Source organism: Rhipicephalus sanguineus, chromosome 4 (genome assembly GCF_013339695.2).
Source record: "Rhipicephalus sanguineus isolate Rsan-2018 chromosome 4, BIME_Rsan_1.4, whole genome shotgun sequence".
In the NCBI taxonomy this organism is placed as follows: Eukaryota; Metazoa; Arthropoda; class Arachnida; order Ixodida; family Ixodidae; genus Rhipicephalus; species Rhipicephalus sanguineus.
Window position 1 is genome coordinate 53419104 of NC_051179.1, and position 23355 is coordinate 53442458.

Here is a 23355-nt window from a genome sequence, read left to right on the forward strand (position 1 = left end):
CGGAGAAGCGAGGCACCAGACGGTAAAAAAAATACATTTAAAAAATTAAAAAGCAGCGTTGTGGGCGGCCTTCAGGCTGCCGGTTGTGGCGTCCAGGCCGTGCCTAGCCGCGACGTCCTCCGCCCAAGTCACCAGCCGAAGTTGGAGATCCGGCCTGGTGCTGGACAAAGCAGCCTCCCACACCGGTAGACGGGCCGCGATTTTTCTCGGGGCGAGCGCATGAGCGGGTAAGGCGGTGTTACAGCCACGTGAGGCATGTCTATATCGCGACGACTAACGCCCATGATCATGATTAAACCGTTGTGGTAGCTGACGGTGTGAACATATATTTGGACACAGCGAATCGTGAATCCCGCGTAAGGATGATATCAACCAGGGGCGTAGCCAGAAATTTTAGGAGCGAAGCTCCTTAAAGCGGCACGCGTTCGTCCCCGTCGTAGTGCGTAACCAGTCTTAACGCTAGTACCAGATCTTGACCTCCAAGGTGGTACCGGTGGGAGATTTCTCCTGTGCGTTGTTGAACAATAAAAAATTCGCAGCGTGCGCGTTAACTAAAAGCCGAATTCTTCTGTCTCTCATTCCCCATTAGCAGCCATTGGCATGTTCCAGTAGGAAACGTTAGTAGAAGTAGAAGTGTAAGTGTTAGCTAAAAGCCGACTTCTTCTGTCTCTCATTCCCATTAGCAGCCATTGTTTACCTCCAAGGTAGTGCCTGGTGAGGTTTCTCCTGGCGTGATTAAACGATAAAAATTTTGTTCAAAACGCCGTTGATTGATGAAATAAACCAACGAAAGACGCCAGATGCTTTCTAAAAGCAAAACGACGCCAGATGTTTCTAAAGCAAAACGAAAAGACGCCAGCTGCTTAACGAAAGACGCCAGATGTTTCTCCGCCGCAACGTCGTGGGTTCGATTCCCAGCGGGGTATCTTTTTCTTGGTTTTTTTTTCTTTCTCACCCGTTGGCGTCCATTTGATCAACGTCATATCCGTGACGGATGTACTTCATGGACCCCAGCATAAAACACTTTCGTGTTAAAAAGACTAATAAAAATACGATATTGTCCATTTTTCAACAACTTGCCACGGCCATCGTAAAGACTCGCAATTTTCATATGCTGACACCTTTCTCCAGTTTTAATATTAATGGGCTATCCTGTTAAGACAGCTAGTAAATGAATAGCCCATGGTGCTTGGAACCTGTTCTGAATGCTTTAACTTCACGCTATGCTGTTCTTTGTTATACACAAAGTCAGTAGAGATAATGATGAAGCTGTGCAGAATAGGTACCTATCAATACGTGACAACCTTTGTCCTTGACAGAAATAGAAATAAATGATACATGAAGGTCAATCAGAAGATAGATATGTAGTTTGCGGCCCTGCTCTACACCTTGTGGTACACTAGCTACATTAGTGATGTCCCGTATCCAACCGGCTACACTCCCTACCCGTCATCGGCTGGCCGGTGGTTTTCCTCCGTTCGTGAGGCGGCACGTTCCTTGGCGCCGCGCGTCCGCAGTGAAGGACCCCGCATGCCACGCGCCCGCAGTGTCAAGACCTGCCCCAAACGCCGGCGAAGGTTGATCGTGCGCGCCGCTCGCAAATGAGATGCCCAGGTGCGTGCGCGTAGATTCCTTCCTCGCACCCGCCTAGGCCACGGTCGCGGCGTTGCCTTCGCCGTCGACAGACACCCTCATCCTTACACTTGCCACAACGCTGACCAACACCAGCTCACTTCGCGCCCACTCTTTCTCGCCACCACTTTCTCCGTATGAATATGTAACTGGCCACGGATACCAACTGTGGCGTCCGCGCATGTATCACACAGGGTCGATCGACCCTGCCGCATTCGGTTCTGCTGCTGTTGCTTGCTGCTTGCTTCGGCATGCTGCCGCAGCAGCGCCGGTTGAATGCCGTGACCGAGACGCTCGGGTGTCGCGGTTTATTTGCTTTACCGCGTTAATGTCCGAGTGGGGTCTGTGAAGGCGCCGCTGTGGCCTCCCCAACACAGCCGATGTCTCGAGGTCGATTGGGGCGACGCCGCCGGACCTCGACCGCTCGGCGATTCCAGCGTGTTTACTAGGTTTTCCTCTCGATGCGATCAGCTGACTGGCTGGATGCAACTTCGTGCCTTAAGTGCCGGCGTCTCAGCCTGCACTTCGTGTGATGCCGCCATGTTAATGGTAGAACAGTATTCGCCGCGAGATCGGGCTACAGGTGGCAGCACCGTCGCGGCGCAAGTGTGGATAGGCGGCTGTCGGCGCGTATACAAACGCACACAACAGCTCTTCGTTGTGAGCGATCTGACCCGATTTCCGGCAAACAAAATGCGTTGACTGCAGCTTTGTGGTGATATGTGCGCTCTTTATTCCCGAATTATAGCACGAAGCGCGCCGAACGTTACTCTCACTTGTGAGAGAAGCCCATTCTGCCGACGAACGGGTTGCTCGCCTTAGGCGACAGTCGGCGTTTTCGCAATGGATGGCGTTTTCTCGTTGTTTTATTTGTACATGTTTACCTTGTGTTCCGCCTACTACGCACCGCTGTAGCGCGACTGAATTAAGTATTTACTTCTTGTTCATCTGGATACCCCTAACCAAAAGAAAGCCCGTATTCCTGCACGATGAGTTCAAATAGCACTTTGTGCACTGCGTGCTCAAATATTCATCCGCATACCTTATTCAGTTCTCCATGAAATGAAGGACAGTTGATAGGTTTACTGAGGACAGCTACGTGGCTGAGAGCGCTTTAGCGCCATGGAGACGTTTAACACGCACACGCTTGTTTTTATTCCAGTAACAGTACACAAAGGTAACTGTACAGCACAGAACTTTCTTCGATTGATTACTTGCACGACAGTAATGGGACAAAGGCGCGGTTATTTCACGGGACCAAAGTGCGTTTTTTCACGTGAATAACGTCCGCTGCCTTCCGTCAGTCTATAACAACGCGACACAAACGCTCAAGTTAATGTAAAGAAAAAAAATGTGACTTCACGTGAAATTACTACGACATAAATCTAAAGTACGCCGCTTGGATTAATTTTGACCATTAGGGCTTTTTAACGCGTACCTTAATCTAAGTACACGGGTGTTTTTGTATAAATTTCACCACAAGTTAAAATTGCGCAGGGCAGTTTTGCGATTTTCGTGTCATTGCATTTTCTGTTCTTTTTAAGGGACAATTTAAGTACCGAAGTGTCAAACGTGACTTGACAGAAATATTTCTCTGTAGTGGGACCAGAACCGTACACAACTAAAGCTCGTCGCTTAACCTATAAACGAAAGTCCCGAAGTTATACACCTAACCACGACGCTCACGTGCATTAGAGCCCCCCCCCCCCCTTTTTTTTTTTGCCGCCGAGCCGCTATAAGGCTATATTCACATGAGGTTTAATACTTCTCATATTTAGGACAACGCCAAGTGCATTTTGCAACGCGCTTGAACCACAGAGCGGCCCCTACACTGATATGACTATCGTGAACGGAGGGTACGACGACCACACACAGCACTCTCGACAAGTGCGCACGCTGATCTTATTACAGTACATATGCAACCGATCAAGGCCAAATGCTTCTTTACATCGTGTTAGGTATACGTGCGAGTGGTTAAAGTTGCACTAACGCAACGGAACAAGCCATCTTTTGAGGACTTGCATAACGTACGCGCACATGCAAACACAATGTGGCTAGCAGACGACGCATGGAGCAATCCACACTAGGCGCGGTTCAGCCAGAAGCCGCCAGGCGGCGACTCCGCTCGATCTCGCGGCCAATAGGGAGCCTTCGTATACACGTACTGTACACTCTCAAGCGCTGTTTGAGTGTGTGTGAAGATTTTCTGAAGACGAGGTTCTGAAAGCGCTCTCTGAAAACTTCCTCCAAAGTTTCCACCAGCTGCAGGAAAAATTTACTAATCAATCTGGTACTGTCCGAACTGTCATTGATTAACGGACAAGTGTTAGTATCGATGTTTGACAAATAGTTGCGAAGCGGGCAAAGGCGATAGTCATTATCGTCTGTTTATTGCAATCCGAATGACCATACGAAGCGGAGACAGTTGGTAGAACCACCTCGTTGGGTAGAACCCCAAAGCCTTATCTTCCCATTCACGTTTAGTTGCCGTAGCTCACATATACTGCCGAATCAACCGTGACATTTCACACGTCAGCTGCGCGTATAGCACCCACCACGAGTTAACCGTCAAAATGTAAAGGGAAACCATGTTCCCCATTCTGTCTTTGTTAAACTACGTTGTCGTATTCAGTGAAGCTTCGCTTTGTCATCGCGTTCGTGCCAGAAACACCGGTGCTCCTAAACGCCCTATATTCCACGTCGTCATTAATTTTTTTTTTCGCCCGGTAGCAAGAAACGGTTGAACTTGTTGCAAGTTTACTTTTGAAGACGTCATCTTCCTGCGTCTCCACCGCCCATTTTCTGTAATGGCGTATGATTAAGCTGATGATAATCTCTTACCAAAATTAAGCTATTATAATTGCTTACGCACCACCAACGTTGGCTCGTGTTGGCTATAGCAATCGCTAGCTACTGACAAGTGTTGGCTATGTTATGCTTAATGTTTACCAGGGTCAATCATCGTTCACTACTTGATCAAGACGACATTGTCTTGAATATCAATCAAACGGCTAAGTTATGGTAACGTTTTCTGCCAAGTCTATAAATTCTTCTTAACCATTATTGAACACTTTTCGCGTATTGCTGTTCCGGGTGCATTGCGATGCAAATTAAAGAGAAAACACATCCACGAAAATTCATGCACGCCGTACGAGTGTCTCTCACATTGTTATTTCCGGAGTGAACTTATCCAGCGTCAAATACAGTAGAAGTTCAGGGATAGATGAAGGCTTGAACGGACGAAAAATGCTTGAACAAGGGATGTCGCTAGAGCCAACAATTCAACAAGTGGTCGTCTCTTCTTCAAGGCAGCAAATGCGCTTTGAAGAAGGCAAGACCAACGTTTGCTCTAGTGACAGCCGCTGATCAAAGATTTCTCAAATATAGTAGAAGCAATGCAAGAAAGCTATAAATGTGTTTGTACTAACTAGTGTACACTATTATAGTATCTAAAGTCATATATGTAAGGCTGCCTAGAAACTCTGTTGCCTGAAGCGTGACTTTGCAAATCACTTCGAGCCATTCCTCTTAGCACTTGTGTTTGTTGTTGTTGTTGTTGGTTTTCGTCTTAGGCGCGCCGAAAGTGGATAAGAGTATCGACTAAGCGTTGAAATTTCGTTTTAGGCGTATCGAAAATAATCAATCGTATTTACTTCATGGCCCATTCTAAGTGAGAGAAGAAATGTTTTCCCTAAAAGCCGGAAAAAGAAGAGCTCTTCCCCCCCCCCCCCCCCGATATTTATATATCTATCTATCGTTATGAGCCGAAGAGAAACTTACGAGGATCTTAAGAAGGAAATAAGCGCCATCATGTCAATACGCGTGTGCGGTAAATAAAAGAAAACAAAAGAAATAAAGGAAAGTATTGATTCGGCACGTATAGTGTACTTCGATTTCGCCAAACACGTTTCATGAATAAACATGAAACATTGCGTCATGCGGTGACCCCGAGGCAGAGGCTGCGGCGGAACTTCGGCGTTGTTTCGTGCATTGGCGGCAAAATGCGTGTATATACGATCTATTATCCAACCACAATCCCGCAAAAAAAATTTGCCTCGGCCAAACAAAGAAATCCTTGGGACGCATATGTATACAATACACGAATGTATCTCCCACCCAACAGCAATAACTATAGCACACCCCTGTGCCTTTGCCAAGAATGAATAAACATGACCCTCAGGTCGTGACCTCAACTATGCGCGAGGTGCCGTTCGTCGTATTGATCGAGAGGACCACGTTACTCAAAAAAAAAGAAAGAAAAACAAAGCTAGTTTTCGCGCCTCGAATCTCTGTCTATCCGTGCCTTTAAGTGCGAAGACGCAACAATATGCATCGCGCGTGTGATCCTTTGGGCCCGCACTACACAACTATATATAAAAGCGCGTCGTTTTCAGCTAGGAAGTGCCTCAAACGCTTATCAAGACAGTCCTTGAACCGCGCTGGGTTCACCGGCAAGCTTAGAAGAGACGACGAGGATTTTTGAGCGCAAGAAGGAGTGGCGATCGAAACAACTTGTTCGTGTATGTATTTATGGTCGCGCTGTCTCTCTGTGCGGAGGGTGACGTCAGCCTTTATCCGCATCGTTTATGTATAGTTTCAACTTGTTTCGAAGCGTCGCACCTCGCGGATTATCTTTAGCACAAGAAGAGAAGGGGTCACAAAATCCCTCTTAACCCTATGTGTACCACGGGTGTCCTTAGGCGAAATTATGTTTCTCGGAAAGGGGCGGTATGCACACAAGCTACGGGTGTATATATTATTCGTGGAAGACACGCTTTCGACAAGCTGTGTGACATCTCTCCCACTCTCTATACACACCATTCCTTACGTATATTCCCATACAATACGTTAACCTTCTATATACGCTACTTTTCTGTTTGGTTGTAGCGTGGATTTACAGTTAACGAACGTTTAGTTAGATACGTTTAGGCAGACAAGACAGTTCTTGCAAGGTTGCCAGGAAATAGTATCGCTTAAGGCACGAACGTTCTGGAACGTTTCTAAACTTGCCACGCTTTCACATAGCGACTTATTGTGGGTGTTCCGCGCCAAGAACACACCCCTCTGCCTGAATCGCTACAATCACTGCCACATTGTTTGTATGCAGGCGTGAGCTCTCTATCTCTGACGAACCAGAGAGCTTCTCGCGCACTGAAATGCTGCGCGTATATTGCGAACTCCTCGGTAGGTGCAATATAGCATAGTGCGCGTGAACACCAGTTCGTTCATTTGCAGTCGTGAAGGTATACAGCGTCTCATTCAGGTGCTGACGGGTAGAGAAAGAAAGAAATAAGTTCATTCTCTTATTATGGTACAGATGAAAAAATCATTGGAACGCGGGGCCAACGTTTCGACTCGCGGTCGTGTCTTCTTCAAGGCAGCCACTGACAGTACCACTTGCCGAAGCGTTGGCTCCAGCGAAACCGCGCGTTCCAAGGATTTTTCGTCTCTTCAAGCTTCCATCTTCCCTTGATTTGGATTTCTTACTGCGGCAGGTGTTACATGGAAGTGTAGGCTCCGCAAATTCGCTTCTCCCCGTATCACATCTCACCTAACCTAGAATCTATCTATCTATCTATCTATCTATCTATCTATCTATCTATCTATCTATCTATCTATCTATCTATCTATCTATCTATCTATCTATCTATCTATCTATCTATCTATCTATCTATCTATCTATCTATCTATCTATCTATCTATCTATCTATCTATCTATCTATCTATCTATCTATCTATCTATCTATCTATCTATCTATCTATCTATCTATCTATCTATCTATCTATCTATCTATCTATTATGTCTGTCTGTCTGTCTTAAAAGCAGGAGGAGGAGAAGGAAAAGCAGAAAAGGCAGAGAGGTCAACATGACGTGCGTCCGGTTTGCTACCCAGCTTTGGGAAATAGGGATTAACGGATAAAATAAAAAAAGAGGTAGCAAGGTGCTATCGACCGGGCTATGTCATCGATCGTAGTCATTCAGTCGACACAAAGGCACTTGCCTAAAACGCAACAGTCAAAATAACCTCCGTGGTCTCAGGACTACCAATGCACAGCGGCAAGAGCAGACTTGGCTGACAATCGCCACAAGCTCTTCCCCGCATCACGGCCAGTAGCCACGCGGCGTCGCATACGCACGCGCGAAAGTGAAAGCAGCGACGGCGGCAGCGCATCGAGAGATGGAGGCCACCGCCGCCTTCGGCAGTGGTTGGCCCCGCAAATGGGTCAAGGTGCAGCGACCATGACACTCGCGGCGGCGGCAGCGCCTTCCTCCCGCACCGGTGCGTTACGTCACTGGACCGACGCCGCCGCCGCCGGAACGGGGAAAGTGACGGCGTCGACGACGTCGGACAGGCCGCGCCGCGGGGAGTCGCGACCAGTTCGATGCTTGCCTCGTCCCCGCCACCTCCCGCGCTCACGATTAAGTAGCTGTCACCGCTGCTGCGGCGCCGAAGACCGTTCGCAGGCCCGTTGCTACCGCCGCACGTTTCGAGCGAGAGAATAAAAACGAGTGAAAAATAAAGAAAGAAAAGAGACTGTCTGTACGCGAACTTATACGTCGTACGTGATTTACGCTAGCAACGGCACGTGTGTGTGTATTTATCGCGCGCGCGAGCGTGTGTTTGTATGTGCGTGTATGTGTGCTTACGCCGGATTAGGCAAGACCAATCTTTAGCCCCAAGCCGGAAACGCGGAAACTGAAAGCTGTCCGAACATTCGAGCGTGGATTATCTTTTGTCCCGTGCCGGAAAAAGCTGTGTTGGGTGTGCGCGTATCTTAATGAGTTAGGCAGCGTGTAATTTGTGAAGGGGCGGACAATTTGTCGGAGCTAATTACGGTCCTAATGAGTTTGAACTTCCTCGATGCTTCACGCCAGCGTATATATCAAGAGGAAGATTAAGTTTACCTATGTTGACTACCTCTCCTGGGTTTCGGTAAGCCTACATATTGTTAAAGATTTTGAGATAGTCCTCCTACCAGTGTTCCTGGACTGGTCTTTGTCCGTTGTGGCGCTATCACGCTCTCCGGACTGGTCGTGCTGACCACGATTCCACTCCATTGTTGCTCCTTTTCACGCTTCTTCAGTGGTTCTTTAGCGGCACTCACATTTATTTCGTTGTGACGTATGACATCATAGTCATAACAGACCATGCAGAATGGGCACATCCTGATCCAAACGAGTAAAAGGTATTCGGTAGAGTGGAGAAAAAGAAAAACGACGCGTTGCAGTGGAAGACGCCTGAAAGGTGACTCCTCTTTCTGAGAAAACAAAGTAGTCGTCCCGAAATATTTATAAAAGAAAGAAACAGTCACAGCGCCGAAGAAACACAGTCAGCGGCACCGTGTCACACTGACATCGTGACGCCATGGAGGAAAGAAAGCCATCACGCGTACCCTCCTTTCACGTGCGGGTCACTGCGTCAGCGTGCGCACACACGCTACAGTGTAAACGCGTGCGAGGGGTAATTCTTCCGTATATGTACGAGTCATTGCCCGCCTTTCTTCCCAGAGACGCCTCCTTCCCTCCAGAAAGAGCGACATCCACTTCTATAAGCACGCGCGCGGTACACCTGCCCCTCGTATGCGGATAGCCATAACACCAACGCAACACCGCCGTATCAACACAACGCCGCAACTACTCCTTTGACCGGCGACGACAACGCCCCTTCCCACTGTCATCATCGCCGCGTAGTCTCCGCCCCTTCCATATGACCGGGTGCCATCGTCCACGTAACGACTCTTCCGAGACCAGGTTATTCTGCCCCGTGCCTGGTCACTCGGAGGCTTCGTATATGACTGCAACCCGACGTATACATAGGAAGGCGAGAGAACGCATTAGCTCTGTAGGTTTCTCGCCGCGAAATAGCCCGTAGCCCTTTCCTTTCTCCCCGCCCCGGCAGTTTCGTATCGCACGATGTCAGTGATGCTTTCTCTACCCCCTCCTTCGCCCCCCGCCCCCCTAACCCCTACATTCTATGGACGTGTATGTGGGTTGCTCGACTCGAAAGTGAGGCGACGGTGGGGTCATTCCACCAAGATTTCTATATCCCTCCCCCCGTTTCTCTCTTTCTCTCTCTCCTTTTAAGCTGCGTCGTTCCGGTCAGGCCCTGTGAGGGACACATGATCTCAGAAGAAAGAGAGGACGTCCGGCAAAAAAGTGAAAGTCGTCCAACTGAGATGTTAGCTCTGATGACTTTACTTTCAATGTCGTTGTTTACTTGCACGTATGTTTTGTTTTAAGTTTCGCTCGCGTAAACAACGACGTTGTTGCGGATACGCTCCATTTTCCCTCCATTCATGTTGCCCCTTGCAGCGATTGTTCTGCTCAGGTCAGTGGCTCTCTTTGTTTCTTATGGGAGCGGTGAAAGAGACCTGGGGAAGAGGGTGAGGGGTGGAAGGATGTTAGGGGATGCACACGCACGCGTTGGCCCTGCCGTTGACCTCTCCAATATGCTTCTTTCGTAACCACGAGCGTTGCACTAACTCGTGCGCTGCCGAAGACGCCCTTCCTATTCGAAAACGTATTGTAAAACCGTGAGTTGGAGCAGTGCAGTGCGCGTTTGCGTCCAGCGGCCGTGGGTGTGAACACAAAGGTGGCAGTGTCCGGGATTGCCTGCTTTTTGATGATTACAGCGTGAGCTTTCCTAATGCACGACACTGTAGTCTGCAGACAAGCAAACGCAGTTTGTTTCTGCCGCGATCACTCATGCCGACTTCATTGTTTCCGTCCCAATGTCTTTCCTGTGGACCCCTCTAAAAGGGCAGCAGAACACACTCCTCACACGATTGCCTTCTTCTCTGTCATCTTTTTTTATCTCTATCCCTTTCTCTGTGTGTGTGTGTGTGTGCGTGTGTGGTCTCTGCAGTCGCTACTTTCGGTCACGTCAGCGCATAGAAAGGCAGGAAGGGGAGGCGGGGGGGGGGGGGCACGAAGACCTACAGATTAGGATTCAGGAAGCGAATTAGAGGGCACCCAGCCCGGAGCTCCTCCTTCTTGTATGTCTTCATTCGCTCCCACGTGTCCTTCCCGTCGTTTTGCACTGTACACATTGCGCAACGAGGGATAATGATGCGCATATACCGACGAGCCACTCCACAGCAGGAATGGTCCGTGTTCGGGTTTCGCTTTTAGCGATTTAGTTGCAGAGCACTACGTGGTTTCGCCTGTCCAGAAAGCTCGCTCGCGCCACGTGTGTGTGTGTGTGTGTGTGTGTGTGTGTGTGTGTGTGTGTGTGTGTGTGTGTGTGTGTGTGTGTGTGTGTGTGTGTGTGTGTGTGTGTGTGTGTGTGTGTGTGTGTGTGTGTGTGTGTGTGTGTGTGCGCGTGTGTGTGTGTGTGTGCGTGTGTGCGTGTGTGCGTGCGTGTGTGCGTGCGTGCGTGCGTGCTGTACTACACACAACGTAAGCTGCTGAATGGCGTTCCCAAATGTTGCAGCATGCTAGGCACATGGGAACGGGCTAGCGGAGCCACGGCGAGCATGTGCTTTCCTGCGGCGTTGACGGGATGAAGACGAAATGGCCGACTGTCACGCACACTGCGTGTCAACAGCAGAGCGAATCGAAAGAATAAGAATGAGAGAAGAAGAAATGGCGAGTGGGTGTCCCCACGGCGCTCACCCTAATGGTCCCACAGAAGAAGGTTAGACGGTCGGTCGCTTCCCTGCACTTACGTTTAGCTTTCTTTTTGTCTTCTTTCTACCGACCCGCACCATTTGCGGTGGCGGCGGTCGACCTCAGCCGGCCTTGGGCGTCACGAAGTGTTTACGCGTCGCTCACGATACGAGTCTCTTGTCTCACTACGCGACCGCGGACGGGAAAAAAAGAAAGTGAAGTGTCGTGAAGGGGAAACGTTTCGGTTGCCAAGGCGCGTCGGGTCGCCTCACGACTCTTCCTATAGGTCAACAAACACCTGCAGCTTCACTTTCGCTCGGTTCTGGATCCTCTACATTGTTTTCTACGTAGCGTGCCACATTTTGAAGTCGTTTCATTAGACTGGGTGCAAAATTCAGAGCTAGAACCGGTCACCGCAGCAGGTTCTTGTGCTGTCTGTATAACTGATGATAATGATGATTTTTAGTGGTATCCTCATTGAAACGGGGCACCGTTAAATGGTTCCCCGTTTACCACCTTACCTATTTGCTTTAATCAGGCTTGTTTATTGTATCTATTGCAGTCTCTATCATTGTGGTACTATCTCTTTCCTCATCCAACCCTCGTTATTTACAGTGCACGCTCTAAGAAGAAAAAATGATAAAGAGTCATCTGACTCTCTTTTGTGAATGCTGACTTGCCACGTATATGACTCTCTTTAAAGAGACACGCGAACTCTCGTTTAGGTCCCACGACTCTCCGACGAGAGTATATTGATCTCCTAGGAGAGTTAACGTGTCTCTTTAAAGAGGGTCATACACGTGGCAAGTCAGGACATCCAAACGAGAGTCAAATGACTCTGCTTTTTTTTTTCTTAGAGTGTGCTGCTCCCTAAGCCTGGAATGATTCTCGCTTGCTCACCTCGCGTGCACACTCAGCGAACAATTTGCGAAGAGCCGAAGTCGATCGCTGTGCCATCGATATATTGATCACTTGAGTCGCGCTTCAGAATAACCCAGTCTCTGGTGCAACATTGATTCTTCGAGTCGAGCTACGTGGACGTTGGGTATCGCGGTACGCCGTAAGGTGGGCTTTCGCGTCGTTACCAGTGTTGTCCGGTTCACCTCTCTAGGTCGGGACGCCTAATTAAAGTGGTAACCACAGGCGCATTCAAGACGTGGCTTCGCCTAACGTCTGCACGTCTATTTCATGCCATGGGGTCATCTCATTTTCTTCATTGTGGCGTTGTTGTAGCCTAAAAAAACTAGCTCCTATCCATGAGTGGGACTGACCACACTGTAGTTTATAACGTAAATGCAAATGCGAAGAATTACGAAGCTGTACTAAACACCAAATAATATTAGGAAGGAAGGATGAACCCTGATGTAAACCAGTATTGTAGAATGAGTTTTAATTCAAACAGAGACCAAGAAATGTTGGGGAAATGGTATACAAAACTTCTGTTTTTTGTTTTTGTTTTTATTCCTGTGGCCGGTAGCAACATGCCGCACTTATGGTACCCTCTTTTTCTGCTTCCATTACAAGATGCGGAGTGTGCAGAGAAATGTGAAGGCGTAAAACACAGCGATGCTGCATAAATTTCTTCTATTTACTTCTTTGTATAGTACACGCACTTTGTACAGCACACGCAATCATACTCATACTGTGCATAACGGACAGGAAAGTCAGGTCATACTGGACATACGGGTCATGTGAATTTGTACCGTGGCCTGAAAAGCATTTTCAGAAACAGGCGAACATCTTTATTACTTCGTAACGGACGATGGACTAGATATAGGCGCTTGTGATGAGCAGCTATGCGTAGCTATGTGCGATGTATTAGTCCGCATACTGTGGTTGGAACTTGGACAGTAATCTGTGCGTGTGAACGTTCTATTGGGAAAGGAACTCCTGCAAGCGTGCGATCCAATGTTATGTTGTTTTAGTTATTTGTTTCAGTTTGCTATATGTTTCTTCTTTACATGTTCATTTTTGTGTTTGGGTAACACTTTTTTTTTGCGCCGCAGAACTTATAGAAAATGGAGCAGCCGAGGTGATATAAACCTGAACCTCTGTACAGCAAGCCAGTTATAACAGAACCGACATCACATGGCTGTTCGTTCATTGCAGCTATACCTAAACTGTTGTAGTGCATGTGGCGCACGCAGGAAGCGCCAGTTAGTGATCAGAACTGTGCAGTGGCAAGTGGGATCATGCGACTCACCTGATAGGACTGTGGATAAACAAAAGGCAGATAGGAGAGCCACGCTGACCAGCAGCGTGGGCCCAGCTATGAGGTGCCGTAGCCCCATGGCCTGGCCTGGGGGGTCGCTTCGTCACCTGAGCACAAAAAGAAAGGAAATTGCGTGAGGCATTGTTTAACGTCAATTTTAAAGTGAATTTTGCACTGTAAAGGTACAAGAAGCAATGCGTGAAAAGGTAATCACACCGCACGACTTCTTCAGCAGCAACTTCTTCAACTCCTTGAACAAGTTGCTGCTTTGAAGAAGAAGTTGTTGCCTTGAGGAAGAAGTTGTTGCCTTGAAGAAGACAAGAGCACTTGCCGAAATGTTGGCTCCAGTGAACGCCCCCTGTTCAACAGTTTTTCATCCCTTGTATTCGTTAGTGCCTCTTAACTGCCACTTTTCATACCACATCTCGTGGGTCCCCTTCGGGTGATTCTTGACCGGTACAAGGCCACAATAATTCCCCCACTCCATCTACAACAACGTTGTTTGTTTACTTTTTGTTCATCCCAAGCACTTAGCCACATCTCACCCGTCGCATACACACACACCGACACCTCGCATCAGTCGCGAATGTCGCGGCACTTCGCGTGCGAGCCAACTTTCCTCTCACAATAAATAACCGAAAATCCGCGCGCGCGCGCGACGCGAAAACGCACGGCGATACGAAATGCTCGCTGTCTGGGTTAGCGCGGCGTGAATTATACATCGAGGATGTTTCTGCCGTTGCTCCTCTACGACGAAGCGGCGGCGTCGAAGTGTGAGCGTACTATATGAAAGCGGAGGGTGCGAGTGCGAGTGTCATGCGACGCGCCATTCCCCTTCAGAACGCTTCGCGTGGTGCTTACTCGTCCGATGCAGTCACTCAGGTGGCGCGTGGTGAGAGCCCCGGCGGTGCCACGCATTCTTTCACTCGTTCTCCCCCCCCCCTCCTTTCCCTCATTTTTCCTTAAGCTCGCATCATAGCGTGTTTCTTGAGCATTAAGCTCAGCGAGGGTCCCTAAATGGAAACGGGACATCGTACTGGCTTGCGCTTCGAGTTGTCAACAGCATCTATCAACTCGAGAAATTCCATTTGTCCCCCCTCAGCCGTCTTATGTTAGAAAAATAGAAGGTTCAAGAAGGTTCCCTTCCGTCGGCGTTAGTGCCAAGAACACACTTTATTATACGGACATTTGCCTCTTTTTTTTTTTTAAGATTTTATACCACATTCCACCAAAAGTTGCCGAAGCTTATATACATGAATTCTGGGTTTGGAGCTCTGCTATCGGTTATCTATACAGGTCCCAGCGTTTTCCTCTTGCTCGACCAGCTGTGCGACATTATTAAAGCTTGTTTTGTTCGTAGCAAACGGTCGGTGTCCTTGATCACCGCTTGGCCAATTTACCTTGTCATTTACCTTTCACTCCCTAAACTTCTTAGCCGCTTCTTTTTGTGCCAACCTACAGTTTTCTCCCACAGCTTCATTCTTCAACAAATGACGTTGGAGATATAGCTCGATTCCCTTCTCGCATACATTTCCGATGCCAAACATTGCGGCTGTCTGAAGGTATTGCATTGCTTTTCTGTCCCCCTTGCAACAGTCGGAAATGTGAAGCTCTAGCGAAAGTTTAGACAACGTTCACCGTTCGTCTGCAAATTCAAGCTGTAAAAATAACGCAGCGTGGCAGAAACGCACATGTTGCGACCACATAGTCGCGCGCTTGCCGAGTATTCGACCGGCAACCACATCGAATATATTTCAGGCGTACTCTTTTTCTGTCATGTCTGATCGGCATCGGAGCTCTCGTGGCCGATACGCGTACAGGAGCATATCCACATTGATTGATTGATTGATTGATTGATTGATTGATTGATTGATTGATTGATTGATTGATTGATTGATTGATTGATTGATTGATTGATTGATTGATTGATTGATTGATTGATTGATTGATTGAAGGCGCACTGTTCTGGATATCATCGGACCCATACTCGCCAGCGCTCGTTTTACATCACTAGCATTAGAATCACTTATCGTATAACTGAACAAAAAATTCGACGAGCCCTTACCGATCTCCTTGTACTTAACACTTCCTATGTTGCTATTCGCGAAGGGTCAGTGTGCCCTGCGTCGTCGCTTTCCCGGCGGCACAGACACTCGCAAACATGCGGGCTCCTCCTTTCACTGTGTAACTCTCCCGAACACCGTAGGTGAGGGTTTCACCGGCTATAAAGCATCGGTCGCTGAACCAGACCAGCTGGCATTGGAAAGAAAGAGGCGCGCCTTGCCGACAATGCCGGTGCCGGCGGCGGCGGCGGCTGCAACTGCTAGCTATACGGCCGTCCGTGCAGCCCAGTGATCTGTTATATAAGCCTTCCTCGCCACGCTAGACACTGCGAGCTGTGCCGCCGCCTCCGCTTCCCTGTATAACAACGCCGCCGACGCCTCGCAGCCCCGCCCCATCCGGAGCAGCGGCGAGCCGAATGTTGCTCCAGTGCGGTCTCTCGCCGGGCCCCTTGCTTTTTCACTCCTGTATAAGCATCACACGCACAGCGGGCAGCGTTCGGTTCGTCGAGTGTTTCTTTGAACTGTATGTTCTTGCGCGCCGCCACCCTTTTTAAGCCCTCGTGGTGTCCTGCTCCCGCTATATCTCTCGGTATTCTTCTTTTTCTTCGTCGTCCGGAATTAAACGCCAGTTATAACTAGGCGATTAATTAAAAGGGGTCCGCATTCTTTCCACTACTTTCTTTCGTTTTCTCTAGCAGTGTTGCCATTTTTTCTCACCCCATCACCGTTTTCACTTATACCCTCCCTCTATACTTCTTTTCGACTGTAAGACATCTCGGTAATCGACGTCGTTAATATCCCCGCTTTCTTGCTTTCCATCTCGCGGTGTGCGCCGGTTTCGGGCAGTTGATCGGGATCGTTAATATCCCCCCCCCCCCCCCCTCATGGCAGTCGCCGGCCGTCCTCCGGACGTGTACTTTCTCACCATGCTGCGGTAGAGCAATCCCAAAAGTGAACGCTCGTGTGAGTTCGCTTCTTCATCTTCTTGTCTCCAAAAACCGGTATGCGGAACAGAGTGTCAGGCGTGGAAACCAACTTCTCTCTAACGAAACGCAATCGCACGAACGCATGGAGTCATGCAGGCTTCAGAAGATGCATGCGCTCGGGCCGAGTGCGCGTTTAACAGCTTCTTTTGTGGAAGGGTGGGGGGGGGGGGGGGGGGAGAGATCGTGAGAGCGACCACTTTCTGGCTCAATCTTCGGTCTTCATTGCTTCGCTTCTTTGCCATATATAGCCGGATTAGACGCACGTACAAACGTAAGACACGCACACACGAACGCGCTGCTCGTTCATGAATGCGCGCGTGCTCCAGCTCTCAGGCGTCCGGCAAGCCGGCTCGATGGACACTCATTTCGTGGTCTGGTGTCTTTTTGGAGTGAGCGAGGAAGGGAAGAAAGAGTGTGGCGGGAAAAGGTGTAGTTTTGCGTAGCTTTGTAAAGCACGAACGAAAGTTTTCTTCCTCTCCGAGACAGCTATTTGTCGCTCTCTCACATCGCCAACGAGTGTGGAGCCATAGCACGTGTACACGCTCCTCTTATTCGCGTGACTGGGCTTAAACACCGGGCTATTACACGGGCTATACATCACGCGAAAGGGGAACCAATGCGATAGGAAAATTGTTCGGGGTCCCCTTCGCTCGTTGAGCGCGCGGCCTCCGCCGCTTTCTGAGCGAGCTTGCGGCCTCAGTGCGACGGCGACGTCCTGATAAATGACGCCGAGGCGCTCCTCCATCCCGCTTGCTGCGGTCCTGGTATATATAGTGGAAGAGTAGTGGCGGCGGCCGTGTTCGAGCGGTGGATGCTCGCATCGGCTCGCGCTCTGTTTTACCGCATTGTTGACCGCTCCGTGCGTGCGGGTGCGTTCCTGACCGACGCGAAAGCGAGAGTGCACTGCACTGGAGAGTATTATGCAACCTGCCTCCTTTCTATTTAGTGTTTTTTTGCTCACTCCGGCGTCGTTTCCTGTCCGGTTAGCTCTCGCGTAATGACGGTGGAATGGAACGATGATTGGGGTTTATTGAACACCGTCTAATGAACGTGAGAGAGCGGACGTCTTTTGTATGACTGCCAATTTTGTTATACAAAAACTATCAGGCCCGTATTATGCGAGGCACCGTCTGTATACCGGGCACGAACGCGTTCTTTAACCCGTGAGCGGGTTTCATGACCTCTGTCTATCTATCGGTGGAACTGGCTCGGTGCAGACGCGACCTGTATAGGGGAGTGCCAACATGCACTGAACCCACGCACTCAAGCATAGTGTGTGTACGGGTAGGCGTGCCCGGATGCATCACTGCCCCTTGAGCGAACGCGTAAATTTAGCTGCCCTCCAGTACAGCAGTTATTGAATGCTTGCGCCGGCGGCCTACGATAGAACGCAGCTACACGGCTAGTTTGTTATGCGGGGCACGAGGGCAATTATCTGTAACAAGAGTTCTGTTCTACGTAACTAGGTAATTGCTCTACAGAACACTTGGTGCTGCGAAATGAACATGTAACGAGAGTCTCGTTCTACGCAGCTCTCGTTGCAGTCCCTTTTCGCAAGTCGACATGATAGCGAAATTGCTTTTTTTTTGTAATTAGGCGGCCTTAGCTTCAGCTCAATACAATTACCCTTTCTCTGTGTGTGTGTGTGTCTCTTTGCAGGCCGCACGTTTCCTGTGTAAGTACAGTGAATAGAAACACCAATATTCTCAGCCCACATAAAAAAAAAAGTAATAAGTAAACCGGCCGTTGTCGATGACGGTCGGATGTTCTTCATTCCTTGTTTGCTAGCTTATTTTCGATGGGCTGTGCTTAAATAGAGAAAGAACGTACACGTATTTCTGAGTAGGAATAGATACAACGTTTACAAAGAAGTACCGAAGTTTAACTTCATTCGAGTGTTTATCGAATGGCCAGATGAGACGTGCCTTGACTCCACAATGCGAGCCACGCATAGGTGTAAAGTTTTCTCCCAAGTGCTGCGCAACAGCCGGAATACCAAGCAAATTGATTCCCACGTGCTTTTCGAGCCCCCGCCGGTATCAACGAGCGCTTCTTGCCACGATTCGTAAGCAATGCGTCGTAGTCGTTGTACAGGCAATAGCGGTAGTATAGCCCTGGCAATGAAAACAACGTGTATACAAACGAAGAACCCGCCACCCAGCGCGATGGCACGGCGGGATCTCCTGAAGGGCACGCGCCACCTGCGGAGCCAGGAGTGCGCTGCCTGTTTCATCACTTGAGACAACCCCTCGAAGTGCTATAGGATGCTGCTCCGCTGCATAGCCCGCGGGGAAAAAAGAGGGGGGGGGGGTAAGCAAAAAGTGTCTCGCAGTTATGCCCGAAGTTAGATGCAATGACACCGATTGCTCACACGCTGTTCTGCCGTCTCACCGATTCCGGAACCATTGCCCTGCCGTTCACTTGTATGGTTTCGTTTCGCGTATCGACCTAATCATTCATCTAATGTTTCAACAGCGACTTTTGTTTGGACACATGCACGTTGTTGGTGCTTGGCACGTAAGTATCTACACGGGTTGTCGTGACGACCTACGGGTTTTCGGTTAAGAGAAAGCAGCGTCCCTCCAACTAGCACTGCCGGCACCACTCGTACCACCAGTACTGCAATGCCATTGAAAATGGCATACATACTCGTGCCCCAACTCGGACGTATCGCGAAGTCTGCAGTTTCCACGTTAGCTCACACCGAGAGACCTTCCACAATTATCGACTCCTAGTGCTCACCATACCGCGTTCGTCGTAAACCACGTGCGCCGATTAAGGAAAGGCGTGCTGCACGCAACTCAGCAGTGCGCAAGCTTATGTTCGCGGGGTTGCTGTTGCCGACGAATGATCGCATATACAAGTGTGTAGTAGAGATCTCACAAGCCACTGTGCTACTTCATTAGCTACCATAAGTACAGTGCTGAGCATACATCCACGTGCACTGAACGCCTTCTACACCATGGCCGGACTAGGGACAAGCGCCATAGTCTAGAAGGCGCGCCATGTCTAGACACATCCAAGTTATAGTAAAGGGTCCGTAACAACCGTCGCTAAACGAAGGAAGATGCTCAAAGCGCTCGAAAAAAATTGGGTGCGAATGACTCGGGGCACGGCCGAGAACGAACGCGGTCGGCGGTAGCAGCGTTCGCGTTGCGAGAAGGGGTCAGCGATCTCTTTTACGTTCTCATCCTCACCCTCCTCCTCTGTGCCACAGGCAAGGCGTCGTCGTCCGCTCGTATACGCACTCACGCAGGCACTCATCTCGCCCCCCCCCCCTCTTCCGCCCCCTTGTTCTTACCGTGAGCGAAAAGCATCCTTTGTCTTGAAACGGCAGGACTCGGTCGAAAGTCTTTGCTCGCCCATGCGAATCGCGAGGCGCCGGTCAGTGCCACGTGTGCGCTTTGCCGTGTTGTATACAGCCGGCCGGACGCACGCGCTCTGTGAGGCGGATCTATCCCGCGTGTACTAATACACTCGCGTGGTGGTGTTGCGCGCTTCGCCGAGCTTCATTCCATGCGCTGTTTGATGATGGAGCGATTTCGTTCGGGTAGTCTTGGAACTTCAGACGTGGCGAGGAATATAGCTTGTTGTGGGGAAATGCTTTAGTAGAGTTGTCGCCGTGTTTTTAGTTCATTCCGCTTACTGTGCACATGAGAAGGCAGGTGCGTCTATCCACTGGCGTAAATCCAGAAAAATCAGAAGAGGGGGGTGGGGGACCCACATCAGACCATGGCGGCCATTTTGTTTTCATACATATAGGTTGTATTTTATTTACATAAGAATTAAACAATACTTTCAAACAAAATTTTAAGAACGAGAATGGGGCCCTAGCTCGAGCAATTGCATTGTTCTATTCAGTCTTCTTTGAACCGGTCGAGCAGCTTTTGCGATATTTATAGTCTGACACAGCTGAGGGGTATTGAGTACAGGTGAACGGTACAAAAATAATCAGCCTTTAAGAAAAGTTGACTGCGCTATACTTAACTGTCAAGTAATTCATATATATGATGTTCTAAAGCTAAATCTCAAGGGGGACAATTGCAAGGTGTGTACCCCCCCCCCCCCCAGCCGGAACACAAGGGGGTTCAGGACTCCCCTGACCCCCCTGACCCCCATGATTTACGCCAATGCGTCTATCTATTAAGCCAGGTAGACATACTTAGGCAGAGGAGATACTTAGAGTGGTCTGTGCATTTGCCGACCGTATAACACACTAAAAGTTACGTGGGTTCATTCATGCCAGGACAGCTGTATCCTCACATAATTGTTTTTAATGACAGGAGGACAAAATTGAAAGGTAAAACAAAAAGACAAGGTAGTTGAATTGAATAACGCACCATGTAGTGGAACCACTTAAGCATCTTACTCGACAAAGGTTGAGAGTGAGAATAGTTACCTATGGATGACAGCGACCCCATGCTTACAGCTAGCTCATCGTGAACAATAGGTCCCAGCTAAACAGCTCGAAGAAAATGAGAGCCTCACGAAAGATAAAAAGAAGAAGACCTGGCATTTCACCTCTTTCTGACGTAGTTCATATTGAATAACAACGCGACGCTGCCTACCACCGGCATCATCATGATTGCCGCATGTATATAGGACGGTAATACGAGTCAGTACGCGCTCTGTCGCCTATTTGATATAGTTCCTTTCTTTTCCCCCGAACTATGATACTACCACACGTCGCAAATCATCGTGGTTACACTCTCTATGACAACCCGTCCCACGTCAAATGTTTCCCTAACCTATCGAAACAGGTTGTTGGGCTAGTTGGTTCATGCTGTGCAAAAATGGTAACAGTGCAACGCAAGGCGAAGAACAAGGAGGACAGCCTGGCCGGACCCAACGTGACCAGCAGTGTCATTCACACTTGCTTTCCCCGAGCCTGGCCTCCGAGAGCTGAGGCACACGACAGAAAGAATCGTGCGTATCGAGTTGACACCGCGAGGAGGCGAGATCATCAACCCGAAACAACGACGCTACAGCAACAGAGACAACAGCCAAGAAGAGCGTGTACGCCACCGTTCCTCCTTATTTCTCCCCGCTTGCCGTAGACGAGAAAGGCGTCGAAAAACAGAGCAAAGACGCTTGAGCGTTTTTTTTTTCTTTCTTCTCTTGGACGTCCCGAGAGATCGCGCAACCACGCTACCCACGGCACTCTCACTTTTCTCTCTTTTTCTCTTTCTCGTGTGCGTCCTACCGGCGGAGCTCTCGTTCTTTCATTTTTTTTTTGTTCGTTTCACTCTCTGCTTGAGGGACTTAAGAAATTGTTTCCTGACGAGCGGCTCGCATGCACCACTGATGGCCGTTTGTGCGATTCTCTCCTCGCGCGGGGAGAGGCGCCGGAGACGACCGAGTCCGACGCGCGTAGCGCGAGACGACCGACGACCGGCGGGAGGCGTGCAGAAACTGGACGCATGCGTCGTCGGGTAAAAGGACGGTGTGGATGACCTCTTCGAAGAAAGAGAAAACAAAGACGGGGCGAAAGAGAAAATAAAAAAAAACCGTGGCGATGCGGGCAGGGGGAGGGAGGGGAGGTGTTTACTTGCAGACCTGGTCGAACCACTCTCTTAACGAAACTCTTAGGTTTTGCTCTATTTCGTTAAGCCCCTGCCAGGTAGGTTCCTTTTGTCGCAGCTTGCCAGACTGAGATACGATTGCTCTTGCTGAGGACACTAAGTGGCACTTTTCTAGAATCACCTGCTTTGAAAGTGTCTGCTAATGTAGCGAATAACGACATTCGTACCTTTAGCTGAACACGTGTACGTATATGTATTAGATAACAAGAAATAGTTAGCGACAAGGCGTCATTACGCACGTTGGCTGCTGCGATGCGAGAATACCGGAATGCTTCAGTATAAACGCCGGCGTATACAGTGTACGCCGGCTCATGTATTTCAATTAAAAAGTCTCTCTTTCTTTCCCTCTCTTTTCATTTATCCTCGTGTGTTCGTGAACTCCTTTGTAGTGCCATATTAACTGTGTTGCGCTCGACGTATGAATGCCCCAACGTGGGACTAAGCCGGGTGCGCGACTTCGTCGCGCCCTGCTGGACCTAATAAAAGTGGTTTCCATTCATTCATTCATTCATTCATTCATTCATTCATTCATTCATTCATTCATTCATTCAAATGATACGGTTCTAAGGACTAGACAGTTGTGTAGATTGTAGATCAATGAGGAATTTCTCTTCTTTATATGTATCATAAAAGAAACGAAGACGCAACGATCAGAATGAGGGCACGGAATTCTCTGAACCAATTAAACCCTTTACACCTCTCGCGCTTCCATTTAGTACGACGTCGACACAAGCTGCGTTCTTTCACTAGAAGTTCAGTATAAGCCTCTATTCACCAGGAAGCTGGTGCTTGATTACATCGATAAAGAGAGGGACAAGCCAATCGCGATTGCGAATATGAGATATTAACGAAGTCCAGCAGACCGACGACAAAAGTTTCTTGCGAAAGAAAACCCTTGTGAACTTGAATCCAGCTTCTCAAAGGCTTAACCACAGAGCTAAGCCACATACGATTCGCCGCTATACATTAGATATATGCGACACGTGGCGACAAAAGCTGTTGCGTATCGTTTTTAAACTTCATTCCGTAACGTGATACTCGAGAGCTGAGACATTTATTACCGATGTGTCCCAACTCCCCTCAGCAACAAAATCATGGTTCCTTGCGCTAAACGCACGCGGAATGAGGAAGAGACGTCGCGGAAAAAATGACGCGCGTTCTCACCAACGACCGTGCCGAGAATGCGAAGTAAGGAAACGAAAAACTTCAATAAAGAGAAAAAATAAAGCGCGAGAAGTGAACGAAAGAAAAGAAAAGTGCGGTGCCAAGA

At 49.0% G+C, this 23355-nt stretch overlaps 1 protein-coding gene across 1 annotated transcript in view; it reads right to left on the reverse strand.

Moving 5' to 3' along the window:
- The window catches only part of LOC119391205 (mucin-2), a 148351-nt gene that overhangs the window by 67205 nt on the left and 57791 nt on the right, over positions 1 to 23355 (reverse strand). Inside the window, exon 2 of the mRNA XM_049415194.1 lies at positions 13446 to 13561. Coding sequence (XP_049271151.1) covers positions 13446 to 13533 — 88 coding nt within the window. The 5' untranslated portion in view covers positions 13534 to 13561. The remainder of the gene's footprint in view (positions 1 to 13445; positions 13562 to 23355) is intronic.